The sequence below is a fragment of the Anastrepha ludens genome, chromosome 3, assembly GCF_028408465.1.
Source record: "Anastrepha ludens isolate Willacy chromosome 3, idAnaLude1.1, whole genome shotgun sequence".
In the NCBI taxonomy this organism is placed as follows: Eukaryota; Metazoa; Arthropoda; class Insecta; order Diptera; family Tephritidae; genus Anastrepha; species Anastrepha ludens.
The window spans coordinates 117,718,099-117,731,830 of NC_071499.1; the positions used below are offsets into that span (position 1 = coordinate 117,718,099).

General features: G+C 36.5%; 1 protein-coding gene across 1 annotated transcript in view; it reads left to right on the forward strand.

Moving 5' to 3' along the window:
* The first annotated feature begins 585 nt into the window (after positions 1–585).
* The window catches only part of LOC128857698 (homeobox protein goosecoid-like), a 56,652-nt gene continuing 43,505 nt past the window's right edge, over positions 586–13,732 (forward strand). The window contains exon 1 of the mRNA XM_054093443.1: positions 586–1,685. Within this exon, the coding sequence (XP_053949418.1) occupies positions 935–1,685 (751 nt within the window). The 5' untranslated portion in view covers positions 586–934. The remainder of the gene's footprint in view (positions 1,686–13,732) is intronic.

Below are 13,732 nucleotides of genomic sequence, written 5' to 3' on the forward strand. Positions count from 1 at the left end.
GTTGAAGCGTGGCCGAACAGCCGGGTCTTCCATAGCGCCATATTATAAGTCTGAGCGCTGAAGCTGCGGCCACGTGTTTACCAACCAGATTTGAAGTAGGCAAGTTTACTGGCATCTCGAGCCTTTTATTTGGGTAGTCCTGAAAGCGCCGGTGATGCAAAAAAAACGCAGTTTTTTGGTTCTTGGTCAACCGTTTTCTATAGCTTGCCTTTTGAGTTGATGGCCAATACACAAGTATGCCATATAGTAAAATAGGTACAACTACGCAAGGGTAAGGCTTACCGAAGTGTAATACGAGGTGTAATGCAATGTTGGCTTTTGAACCCTCTGCTCAACATTAGGTGTTCACGTAAGTCTCCTAAGTCGAAAGTACTTAACATTCCCCGTCAAAGGATTCTCCACACCCTTGAAAATGAGCAAAGAGACTGTAGGCAGCTTATGTTTCCTTGTAAGGAGCTATTTAGAACTAATTTTGTAAAAATTTGAATTTTAGTTGCTTAATATTGAATTTATATTGATTGCAAATATTTTAGTTGCCAAATTTGGCTTATTTTTCTTTACATTTTTGTCTTTTCTGTAAGGTAATTTGTGCTATAGTTTATTAAAATAAAATAAATAAACAAACTTTCACGCTCAAAATATGTATTCGCTGTGTTATAATAGAATTTGTGCGCTCCACTTCGCTCATTATTAACTACCCATGCGTTGGTGTATCAGTTTTACTCTAAATAAAATAATGATTCAATGATTTCACACATTAAACATCAGTTGTGGATAAATACTTACGTGCAAAAGTAAGCAAAAAAAAGCGGTAGTGAACAAAAAATTATAAAATTATTTGAAAAGTGCGTTTCGAAAATTTCAAATAAATAAAACTGAATATAAATAAAAACCTCAGCAAATAAAAAAAAAAAATAAAATTAAAAATTAAAAAATGCCGCAGCGCTCACCATTCGCCATACAAGAGCTGCTCGGCTTGAGCAATTCAGCTGCTGCAGCAGTAGCCGCCGCCGCCGCCGCTGCTAACGTCGCCAAAACGCAGGACTCAAAGGGCAGCGCAAATGATCTCGACGAAAAGAACGCGACCTCTGTAAAAACAAAAATGCATTCACCGACTGCAGCAGCAATGTTGAGCAGTAGTAGTGGAGGAACAACAACAACAACAACAACAACACCGCCACCGCCAGCCGCACCGGCAGTAACCGCGCGCACTCCTTCACCCAGCCAAGCAACAGCTAACGGTAGCAGTAGCAGCTCGGTCGCGCCATTAAATGCCACAGCACAGTCCACAATTATAAGCACAAGTGCGTCTGCAGCGTCGGCGCCTGTGGTCAATTCGGTTGTAAACGCCAGTATTACAACGCCTTTTACCGTCGCCGCTGATCAACAACGGCTGGTTGATCATCAACAACAGCAACAGCAGCAACAGCAGCAACAACAGCAACACCATCACCACCATCAGATGACAATGGCTGCTGCTGCCGCCTCACGCATGGCCTATTTCAATGCGCACGCAGCCGTCGCGGCTGCATTTTTGCCACACAATTTGAGTAGTGGCAGCGCTGCTGCTGCTGGTGTGCAACATCCTGCTAACTTGCATGCGCTACAACAACAACATCAACATCATCACCTGCCACTGCAGCATCATTCGCATGGGCATCCGCATCATTTGTTGCATGCGCAGGGTAAGACTCCTATTTAGCGATGAAGATATAAATGCACACACACACTTTTATACATTCATATACAAATGCACAAATATGTTGGTATGTTGGTATGTAGATCAGTTTTAAAATCTCTAAAAATAGGCCAACGAGTAGACGCAATCTTTTCTTATTTTATTGACAGCTAATTTTTGAAAATTTTTAAATATTGGGGGTAGCTGAATTTGCAGAATTAAAGGGACTTACAGGCCAGCGCACTTCATTAGACTTTTTGCCGGCTAATTGATGTCCGTCTTATTTCCTAAATGACTTGAGTGCATGCAAATTTAAAGCGAATTTAAAGCTGTGGAGCAGTGCTCAACTTTTAATAATAATAATAATGAACCCAACGGTTGGCCTCCTCGCGCCCAATAGACACAGAGTACAACATTTGACTGTTACCTGAGGTAGTCGAATAGGTCAGACGATAAGTCGACTAAGGCTACTTTTGTTTTCTTTACTCGAGGAAGACAATTGTATGGTTTCATTCGCGTATCCCTAAAGGAGTCATAATTCGAATTTTTTCGGAAAGCTATCGTCTCATGGAAACCAAGAAGTGATAATTGAGAATCCTATGAAATTCGACTTCTATATAAGCTATGTATCGTCTGAATAGTGCTGAAGGATGAATGGAGAAATGGTCTTTTAAGGACTGAAGCATTTATAGTCTTCTGCACGAGAGACTTGCCTACTTAAAATATCAGGTATTTGCTCATGTTGGATTTGTGAATCTACCTCATTTATCTAATTATTATAGAGTTTGGGAGCCACATGCAAATTTTATTTGGGCGTATTTTTATTATGCGCAATTTAATGAGGTGCAAATTACACTGTGCTAGAAAATCAAATTGTTTACAAAATAACTTAGTGCCGACAATGGATTCTTGGAAAGGGTGGACAATACCAAGTATTCATGTATCATGGAAGTTCTCTTCCATTAGGCCCTCCTTTAAGAGTGGCAATAAAAATGACGTTGGAAATTACAAGCCTATTTCAAAGCTATCGACTACATATTTCCAAAATGTTTCTCCATGCTGCCAATGCAAAACTGAGCTTTGTAGTTAAATCTTTAATTGGCCCAAATCAGCATGGCTATGTTGCCTACATATCTGGAATATCTAATCTGGCTGTTTTTAGTGTATATTGCATTGATTCTTTCTCGGCGGGTTTCCAGGTCGTCTGTATTTACACGGACTTTTCGGAAGCCTTCGACAAAGTTACGCGTAGAATTTTAATTAAACAATTAGTTTGTTTTGGCTTGTATGCAGCTTTTCTGTAATGTAAAGGGTTTTCCAATAAGAGCTGTTATTTTGATATTCAAAGAAAAATGCAACTTTTTAATATAAATGATCGGATGTTTAATTCATTATAAAGAGGAAGGTATACCGTTAATAGTGGGAAATAACATCAGGCAAATGACTACCACGATCACGCTTACAGCAGAATATCCTTTTCATGAAATTTTCCATAACCGCATTACAAATTGGCTGCCCTATATCCTCGATAGCCCCACGAATTCCATCTTTGAGGTTTTGAATTGACCCTGGACTGTTCACGTAGACCTTCTCTTTCACGTGGCCCCAAAGAACAAAGTCACAAGGTGTTAAATCACAAGATCTCGGTGGCCAATTGTGATCACCTCCACGGTCCGGAAACTGTTTCCGTAAAAGATCAATGGTTTCGTTGCTTCCGGGGCACGTAGCGCCGTCTTGTTGAAAATAAACATTGTCCAGATCAATACCATCCAACTCCGGCCATAAAAAACCAGTAATCATCTCTCGATAGCCTTTTATATATTTAAACAACACCAGTTATTGGAAATCCCTTTACTTTGGGACCGCTCCTATTTGTGTTAATTATTAATGACATCAAAAGTTGTTTCTCATTTGCTAAATGTATGCTTTATGCTGATCACCTTAAGGTCTTCTCCAGAGGATGCCAATAATATTCAAGCTGATGGAGCATTCCATGGTTCGTACGGCACAGATCGTACGAATTTTTGCAGTTTACAACCTTAATTATAGACACACCATAACTTTTTAAAACGAGTTATTTAGTGCACTAATACTGAGTGGTAGTTTTCTAAACGAAACCTATAAACGTGATTTAAAATATTCGCATATCTTTGCAAAATCAAAAAAAAATTATATGTTCGTACGGGACAGCTCCAGTCTACCACTACTCTGAGTTATAGTGAATTAAGCGAAATTTCAGCGAAACTAATAATATTAACAAAAAAACGAAAATGACATTTGATTGTGATTGTATTAGAGTTTATTAACACAACAAAAACATTTAAAACATATTTAGTTTAAATGACTTATAGTGAAAATGTTCGAACGGGACAAATTGTGTTCGTACGGGACGCGTACGAAATTCAGCTCTTAAATTTTGATTTTAACGTTCTCTAAAGGGGAAATTTGATGCTGTTGTTATCTTGAGCATGGCTTTTACATGTAACTTCGCGCCGATTTGCTAATATTTCGTGAAATTTGGATATTCCGGGTATAGGCGTGGACGATTCGCAGGGACGAACATCCCGAATTTTGTCAGCTATTTCGGATGCAGAAATATAAAAAATGGATGTTGAAGGAACTAATGTGGCAGCAACTTTTGCGAAATCATTCGCGTTTTGGATTACAGTATTGCTTCCTTGGCTACGGGCTTTTTGATTAACAAGTCTTTTTATATTGCCACCGACTCCGTCTACAACTCCCTTACCATGGGAAGTGGCAAAATACTTCCATTCAAATTGTTTGCTTTATCTTTCAGAGAGATATACCAATAACGAGACCATATAACGATTTTTGAATTCAGAAGAAGGACCATCACTCCATATAACTTTTTTAATTCTTTCGCCATGATCTGCTGCAAAAATTTTATCATACAAATATGTCACGAAGGCGAATATACTGTCTTTATCTTTTTGCTTTGTATCAGAGCATATCACAAAAGTTTTACATTGTGCCATGAAAAATGAAGCAGCGGTAAAAAGAGTAACACTTTCCCTGCTCCATAAAGCTGACTGCACCGCGTTTTGATATGCGCAAGAATAAGACATAGCAAAATCAATTTAAAATATTCTTGCATGTTCATTATTTTTATCGCTTTGGAATGCTTGTGCTTGTACTCTTTTTATATTTATGTGATACATGACATATGGTAAGTCGGATATAAGGTTTTCGTGTAACTCTCCACAACTGATTTCTTCTGTCTTCAGTTTTACTCGTTGATCGTCTCCTTTTTTCCATTGCTTATAAATTATATTTTTTCCTGGGTCATAAGGTATTACTATTTTACTTCCATTTTTACATGTATCGCACACATTTCTCCAACAGCTTGAATTAAGGGCCGTATCACAGAGAATGTTGCTCCAGTATGAGCTATTGTAGCTTATTTTCAAACACTTCAATTTTACAATAGAATAAAATTGTCGTGAATCATACATTTGCACTGTTCTGATGGCATGTCTTTTAATAACAAAACATTTTTCGGTCGTAGTGCACAAAATCTAGAAAACTCTATTTTTATATTCGGAAACTCTTCCTTAAATATATAAAAAGCTTCTTTTAAAAATAAGGTGAGGTAGTGCTTTTGTAATGTAAGTTTTTTACCGTTAGTCCAACAGACCATTGTGTCGTTCATGCCCGGGCATGTATAAACAATGTCTGGACGAAAGTAAAAATCTTTCACCATTTTGGTGGTTTCGTCATCGTTAATTGGTTCATTTATAGATTTATTCCTAACGTTATCAATACTAAGTCCAAGTTTTTTTGCCACACCCGCTACAACAGCCTTTTTTTTAGTGGGTGCACTGGGTAGATTTCGCATACATTTCTGTACAGCCTTAGCATACGTTTTCTTACATTTGTATGGTAAACATTTAGATTCGCAATCACCAACAATATTTGAACCAGCCTCCCTGTCTTGGGTTTGGATCAACTTTTTGGCTCTTTGGACTCTCTGTTTTTCTTTTTCGTACTTCTTCCTCTTCTGTATTTCGTCCTGGGTCATGGCTTCAGTTTTTCTTTTCCTCCACTGTTTCCTTCTTTCTTTTTCGTTGTTTTTGAAATCTGGACCTTTTTTTCGTTTCTCGTCTCTCCATTTTTTATAACGTGACACGCTATGGTTGTTATTATTTTCACTAATTCTCTCCATTTTTTAGTTAAAAGAAAAACTTATATGCCGTGTTCGTACGGGACAAAATTTAATTACTGAATATTGAACTTATTTGCGATGCAAACTGAAATCAATGCTTTACAAGTTAAAAGAGCACCAGTAGTTTGCTTTAAATGTAAAGTAATCGAAACAAATAAGTTACTCGGATGAGCACAAAAATAAATGCACAGTGTTAAGCGCGTTCGTACGGGACATCATCGAACCATTTTTTTAAAAGAGCATGTCTGCGTTGTTCATAAATAATCTTTGTTTTTAATATTACGTTTCAAAACGTAAAAGTTTGTTCTTTTAACACCAATTATCAGTTTCACGCTATATGTCACGCATAATGAGAACTAAGCGCTTAAACTTGACCAAATTTCGATAGAAGAAAATAAAATTTGTATGAGTTGTTTTTGTTGTAAAAAAAGATACTTCAAACTTAGGTCAAGTAAAAGGTCGATGTTTATAATGAAGATTGATATATTTTAAATACATTAACACTAATATAATCATCCGGAAATGCAATTTGTTCGGCGGTCGAAAATTTCCATTTTCCATGGAATGCTCCTGATGTGGATAGGCTTTATTTTATTGTTTCTTTTTTTCATTTAGTTTTATTTTCCAGTAATTGAACTTTATGGTATATAAAGTATATTATTTATTTTTTATTGTATCTTTAACCCATTTCTTCTTAAAATTTTTCCTTCGAGTTGTAAGTCGCTGTAACGGTTTTCAAATATTTCTATTTGTTCGACGTTCTGTATTAAAATTATATTAGTTTTTGTTGAATATTTGTATTTCATAAATTGACTTTTAAAAAGTTTTTCAGCGGTATTTATTATTATATTATTTTTCTTAAAGCTATTTTCTTTCAAGTTTTAAGTCGTTGTTTAAAATAAAAACAAATTTTCTAATATAATTTCGGGTTTCTAATTAGAGTAAAATTTAATTTTTTTCATTTTTTGCGGATTTTATCTATATTTTTCGATACTCTTTCTTAAAATATTTTTTTTAGAGCAGCGAATCGTTGTTTCCTGTTAGAATTGAAGTTTTTAGATGATTTTAATCCTGAAAATAAAATAAATTTGACTTTTTTCCTTATTTTTTTATCTTTCGGATTATATTTTAGTTTTTCAAAGTAAAGATATCGTTTTTTGAAATATTCGCAATGGTTTATTCGATTCTTTAAACTAAACCAAAAATACATTTTCTAAAATATTATAAATTTTGTTTTTAAAAACATAGCCATTTTTCCGAAGTACTGTAATTTTTGCTTCTTGGGAACGGTTTTTCATTTATTATTTTTAAAATGTTTTGTTTTTCTTTTTCAAATAATATTTCATTTTTTCCTACTTTTTAGCAATTTTTATATATACATTTCGTTGCTTTTATATACGGTATCTCACAGCTTATTTTATGCAGGCGAACTATTAAAACTTCGAAATGCTGTATTTTGAAAGCTAAAACTTTTTTTGAAAAAATTTAAATATCAAATAATTTATTCGCAATTGCGGTATAAAAAAGGTACTTCATATATATTTTTTAAGCTATAAATAAAAAATATAAAAAACAAAAACGCAGAACAGCATGCAGTATTAATTTTTTCTTAAATTTAGGTTAAACTAATGATTTAAAAATGGTTCAGTACTTTGTGTGGTATCCTTTGGCTTTATAAACAGCTTTTAACCTTTCTGGCATTGACTCTACTAGCTTTTTCGTTACTTCCGGTTCGATTTTGTTCCATTCCTCCAAAATTACGGTTTTTAACTGATCTATAGATATACGGAATCTTGAGGTATTCCAAGTTTCGCAGCACCTTGAAGTAGATTATCTTTTAGTATATTGAGGTACATTGTTTTGTCCATAATACCCTCCATCTGAGCGGAATAGGTTGAATTTGGACGCTTCAGAAAATTTTACCGTTTTCCAGAAATCAACATTTTTAATTTCAAGCTCTCTGGGGAAGGCAACTCGGCTCAATTCATTTTTTTTATTTATGAATGGCTTCTTTCGTGCTACTCGACCATTAATGTCATTTTCACGTAGTACCCGTCGCACTGTTTCGACGCAACATGAAGGAAGTGGGCAATCCTGCTGAATTCCGTTTAGGAGTTTGGAGCCCATAGCATTGGGTTTTCTTTTATTTTTCGAACAATTAAACGCTCGTCACGTTCCTCAAAAACTTTATTTGGGGCACATCGGCCTTTATTTTACACCCGATTTTCATGAACGAAACATTCAATGATACTTTGCACTCTAGCACTACTCAAACAAACTCTTTCCGCAATTTTTCGCTGCGACTTTCCACTATGAAAATGCTTGGTGACCAGGTCTCGCTGTTCAATCGTAGTACATCGGCCCACTTTTTATATCTTTTTATATTGTCCACTTGGCGATCACAAACATACTTAAAATTGCATAGAACAATAATTGTGCGCTAGTTAGAGAAACTAGAAATTCAAAATACCGTTAACCAAGCGACTAGCCGCCGCCACAACTTAAGCAAGAGCTTGCATGAAATAAGCTGTGAGCCACTGTATATAATTGGCGCGTACAGCTCTTTTGGGTGTTTGGCCGAGCTTCTCATCGTGCTTGTGGTATGCGTCTTAGTGTTGTTCCACAAATGGAGGGACCTACAGTTTCAAAACCGACTTCGATGCCTTTTCTTGAGATTATTTTCGTTAGAGCTGTAAATCGTTGTTTGCTGTTAAAATTTTTACTTTTCAGTTTTTTAAGGGTATATTTATTTTTCTTATACTTTTTTTCACTCCCGTAAAGCCTTGTTTTATAAATAATAAAAAACATTTTTCCTAAATTTGTGAAATAAGTTTTCAAATTGAGTTTTTCAAATAAATTTTTTTTAATATTTTTTAGTGATTATTAGATTCTTTCAAAATGTCTTTTATTCATTAGTTTTTTAGAATTTCATATAATATTTTGCAAAATAATACAGCAATTTTTACTTTTTGGAATGCGTATTTTCATTTAGTCTTCATATTTAAGCGGCTTTATATATTTTCAGATAATTTTTCCTAAGAATTTTTTAAATTTAAGTAATATCCTTCTTCTTCTTAATTGGCGCGATAACCGCTAAACGTATTACACAACACAAATCAGTTGGAGCTGAAACAGAACAAGAGAAAAAAAATTTACTTAAACTTAATTCAGCTTTCTACTCGTATTATTGTACAGCTTCGGTAAAGAAAAAAACAATAGAAATTCCTGAGTTTTCTTAAAAAACTGAATCCAAAATTCAAATGAAAGCTTAGCGAAACAACTGAAGTTCTCAGACTGATTGTCTTGTGCGAGTATATATACGTGCAGATTATTTGAAATCCTTGACCAAGCCGATAGAAAACCCTGGATTAGATTCAAAGGGCGATTGTGGGAAAATCTGAGGTCAATATGGGAGTCCCAGTTGAACGTAATTGTCTATTGTAAATGCTCACTGTGGCTTTGTAAGATTAAACCAGCAGCACTCAGAGCAGCTCAGCTCAGCTTGTTCGTTGTGAGGTCGGCACCATGAGTCGGCATGAACTTTTAATCAGGTTAGCTTTATGAATCAAGGTTCCGTCCTGTTACTATCTATAATACTTCTATCTCCCTATCTCTTGGTGCTCCTTGGCTCGACCAATTCAAAATCCTATCTCCCTATCTCATTATTAATCAAGATGCCATCCTGTTCAGGCTATGTGAACTCCGATACTTATATCGCCCTATCTCTCTGATCTCTGCCGGATACTAAAAAACGTGACTCCAAATATTTGAACGTAACGATTTGACTGTAGTTCCGCACGTCAATAGCGGAAATGGTGAATCGATTTCAGCTCGTCAAAGAAGATAGTCCAGAAAGATAGTCACAGAATCTTTTTGACCTTGCCTTCAGTTTTGTAGAACAAAAAATTCGATTAAAAAACACTTGAAATCTCAAATTTAATTTTGCATCCCTGCTCTTCTCATAAATCCGAATATTTTCCTTTACTTTCGCTTCATCTCCACTTTGATAATTGCTATTCTTACTACCTTCTCACACTTCAATTTATCTGAATTAGTATTCATATTTCCATAACTGCTTATTTGGCTTAATTATGCAGCCGTGGCAAGAAAAATAAACAAAAATAGAACGAAAAAATGTCAAGCCAGAGTTTTGCTAGCTTAATTGAAAATTAAGTTTGTTTTTCTCTTTTTTTCACCCAATGAAAGAAGAAGTAGTGTAACTCAGGTAGTAATTTTTTTACACACAAAAAAATTATATATATTTCAAGAGCGCAAAAGAGTAAGGGCAGCTCAAAAACCACAAAGTCAGCAAAATAAACACGCCGCAAAAGCTTCTTATTTTGCATAGCTGAGCGTTTAAGCAGCTCAAGACGACAGGACAACCCTACACCTAGACCCACAAACGAAAATCCAACGGCAAGCTAGTAGGCGATCAGGCGCTAACTAATGGACGAGCGAGTGAGCTAGTAGGGAAGAGTAGTGGGTTGGAAGAGTTGCAGAGCTGCAGAGTTACAAAACCTCAATGAGTATTCCACCAGCCGCCTGCCTGCCTCGCGCCTCATTTCAACCGCAATTCTCATTAAACGCACAACGACATTTACGTAAAATCAGCCGACAATGACAATGGCAATGAGCCAGTCAGTTTGTCAGCCAAGCGACTGATTCATAGAGAGGTAAAACAGTGGGTAACAGATGAAGGAAGGCATCGCGCATAAAATGTTTACTCATGTTGCTCTTCGACAAAGCAACAATAACAGCAATCGTACAGTGCAACATCAAGGTAAGGCAAGGCAAGGCAAGGCGAGGCGCGTCAACAGTCCTCGCTCGCGCACCACTCAACACCATCCAATTCAGACAGACAGACAGCAGCGTAATCACCATCATAAGCGGTCATCGTCAACAACATGCTTGTTATTGTAAACGCTTTGTTGTTTGTTGTTGTTGTTGTGTTGCTGCTTTGTTGTTTAACAGCCGGTTAACTGGCCTAGCCGAACATTCAACTGTTGTTGCAAGTAATTAGCGTACGAATGGATTAATCTGATTTCAATTTCAGACGTCAGTTGCTCCCAGTTGACTTTATTCGGTGCTTCTTCGACGTTCTTCCAAAACTGGATGCTTGTAATTGTTGTTGTTGTTTTCTTTCGTTGTTGCTGTTTTGCTTTTGTCTTTCGAGTGTTTCTTCTACGTTCGTTAATTTGTCGTTTGGGTTATTTGTTTTTTGATTTTTTTCATTTTTAATGCGCCAAGTGTTTTGAAAATTTCTTTGTCACCTCATTCCACAAGATAAATGTGCTGAAGTGTTGTACCCCCTTCTACCCCTTCTACCATGTCACTTCGATGCATGGTTCAGCTTCGTATACTCGCTGCTGTTTTCAATCCGAGCAGTAGCAAATCAGCTGTTTTATGATTTATTCTTATTTTCTTCTCTTTATTGCATTTCAATTATCCATCTCATCTTTTTCTCTTTACTCATTTTTACCAGTTTTCTGTTGTTTTTTGTTGGTTTTTGACTTCCGTTTAATTTGTAGATTTTTCAATTTTTTGTGCGCTCTCATATTTTTCAACGCTCCGCTTTTATAATTCACGTAATGATCATTTGATTTGCTCATATTCGTTTTCATTGTTTATCTTTCGTTATTAATTTATTTAATCAGTGTGTGAATAAACTGCGCACCACGCCTTTCCGCGCCGTTGCTTCGCTGATTCAACGGTGATTTCCTGTGACCGATTTGTGGAAATTATTGCTTGCAATCATTTTTGGTGATTGTCCAAAATGCTCTTTCATTTTCACTTATTTTTTGGTAAAATTTTAAAGCGTCGCTATGATAAAGACTCGTATCGCCATATCGCCAAATTAAAATAAAGTTGGCTAACTGAATCATGTAGGCACATACAGAGTGGTACATATAGTGGCTCATTTATATTGTATATACAGTAGGTTCTGTTTTTATGCGGTAGATACGTTCCGCAAGAAACAGCATAAAAAAAAAACAGCATAAAAAAAGCTACTAGTTCTATAGTAAAACTATGGATACGTTTCAAAGTGCTAAAACCGCATAAATCTGAAATAATTAAATAAAATCGCACAAACAAAATATTGTATTTTTGAAAATTATATCTTTATTTAAGAAACGGTAGAATCGAAAAATAAATTTGAGTCAGAAATAGAATCAGACAATACCCACATGTTGCGCGTTCGTTTAGGATTTGGCGTAAAATCACTTTCGTCACTTGAGGAAATGTACACGTCTGATCTAGATATTTATGCAGGCGGTTCCATACTTGTAGGGTTAGCATTTCTGATGTAATCTGTGATGAGTTTTTGCTTAGCTGGTTTAGAATCTTGTTTATATGTACAATTCTCGATAGGTCGACATGCATTTTGTAATTAAAAAAAAAACCGCACTATTTCAAAATCGCATAAAAAAAAGCCGCATAAAAACAGAACCTACTGTACATAGGTGTGCAGCTAAGTTCTCGCTGTTTTTTTTATGAAAATACAACTTTGTTCTGAAAAAATGGTTACAAGTGAATCATTGAAAGTATTGCCTATCGCTGGCTACTACTTTTTCCCCATCTTTCTGGTAGATCTCGTATACCGTCGCGGTAAAACTGTTCATCTTTTGAGGCTATCCACTAGGCCGGGTCGATTTGTGGGGAGGCAAAAAAATCGCCCATTACTCTGTGAATATCATATTCTAGGGATCAAAATAAGAAACTTTGCCGAAGGAACCATACCTCTAAAACGAATTCTGATGTCCCCCAATTTGGGTCGAACTTTTTAGTTTCTTTTCTCATGTAAGGGCCAAAAATGGTGATATTTTGAAATGATTGTATGTTCCAGGGGGTGTGCCACTGGCATGGGTCATACATTTGGACTCGATTGGAGCACTCTAAATGGGTCAAGGTGGGATTTGTCGTTCGACCCAAATTGGGGGACATCAGAATTCGTTTTAGAGGTATAGTTCCTTCGGCAAAGTTTCTTATTTTAATCCCTAGAATACGATTTTCACAGAGCAATGAGCGATTTTTAAATCGACCCGCCCTACTATCCACGGATCAAGCCATTTTTGGATGCCTTCATATGAATGCAACTGCTGGTCACTTAAACCATGTGCCATCGATCGGAACAAGTGATAATCGGACGGCGCAATATCTAGAGAATATGGCGGGAGGGGTAGGATTTCCCATTTCAGTGTTTCCAGGTAGGTTTTAACGGGTTTGGCAACGTGAGGCCGAACGTTGTCATGCTATAGAATCACTTTTTCATGTCTCTCCGCGTATTGCGGCCGCTTTTCGTGCAGTGTTCGGCTCAATCGCATCAATTTAAGTCTATACCGATCCCTAGTGATGGTTTCGCTTGGTTTTAACAGTTCATAATAAATAACACCAACTTAGTGCCACCGAATACATAGCATAACCCTCGCATCGTGAATATTCGGCCGAGGCGACGACGTAGAAGCATGACCGTGCAGTCCCCATGAGTTTCTTTTCTTTGAATTGCTGTAATGAATCCATTTTTCATCACTCGTCATGATGCGATGAAGAAAACTATTCCTTTTTTACCGCTGGAGCAGTTGATTACAGGCGAGAAAACGACGTTTTAACTCATAAGGAACCCAAGTCCGCTGTTACTGAATCATTTCCAAAGCATGCAATCGCTTGGAAATGGATTGGCGGCTAACTCCTAATACTGAAGCAAACTCTTCTTGCGTTTGACACGGATCCTCATTGAGCAATGCCCCCAATTCAGCGTCTTCGAAGTTTTTTGGCCTTCCTTGACGCGGACGGTCGTCAACATTAAAGTCACCGTCTTTGAAGCGACGGAACCAATCTCAGCACGTTGTTTCACTTAAAGCAGCACCTCCATA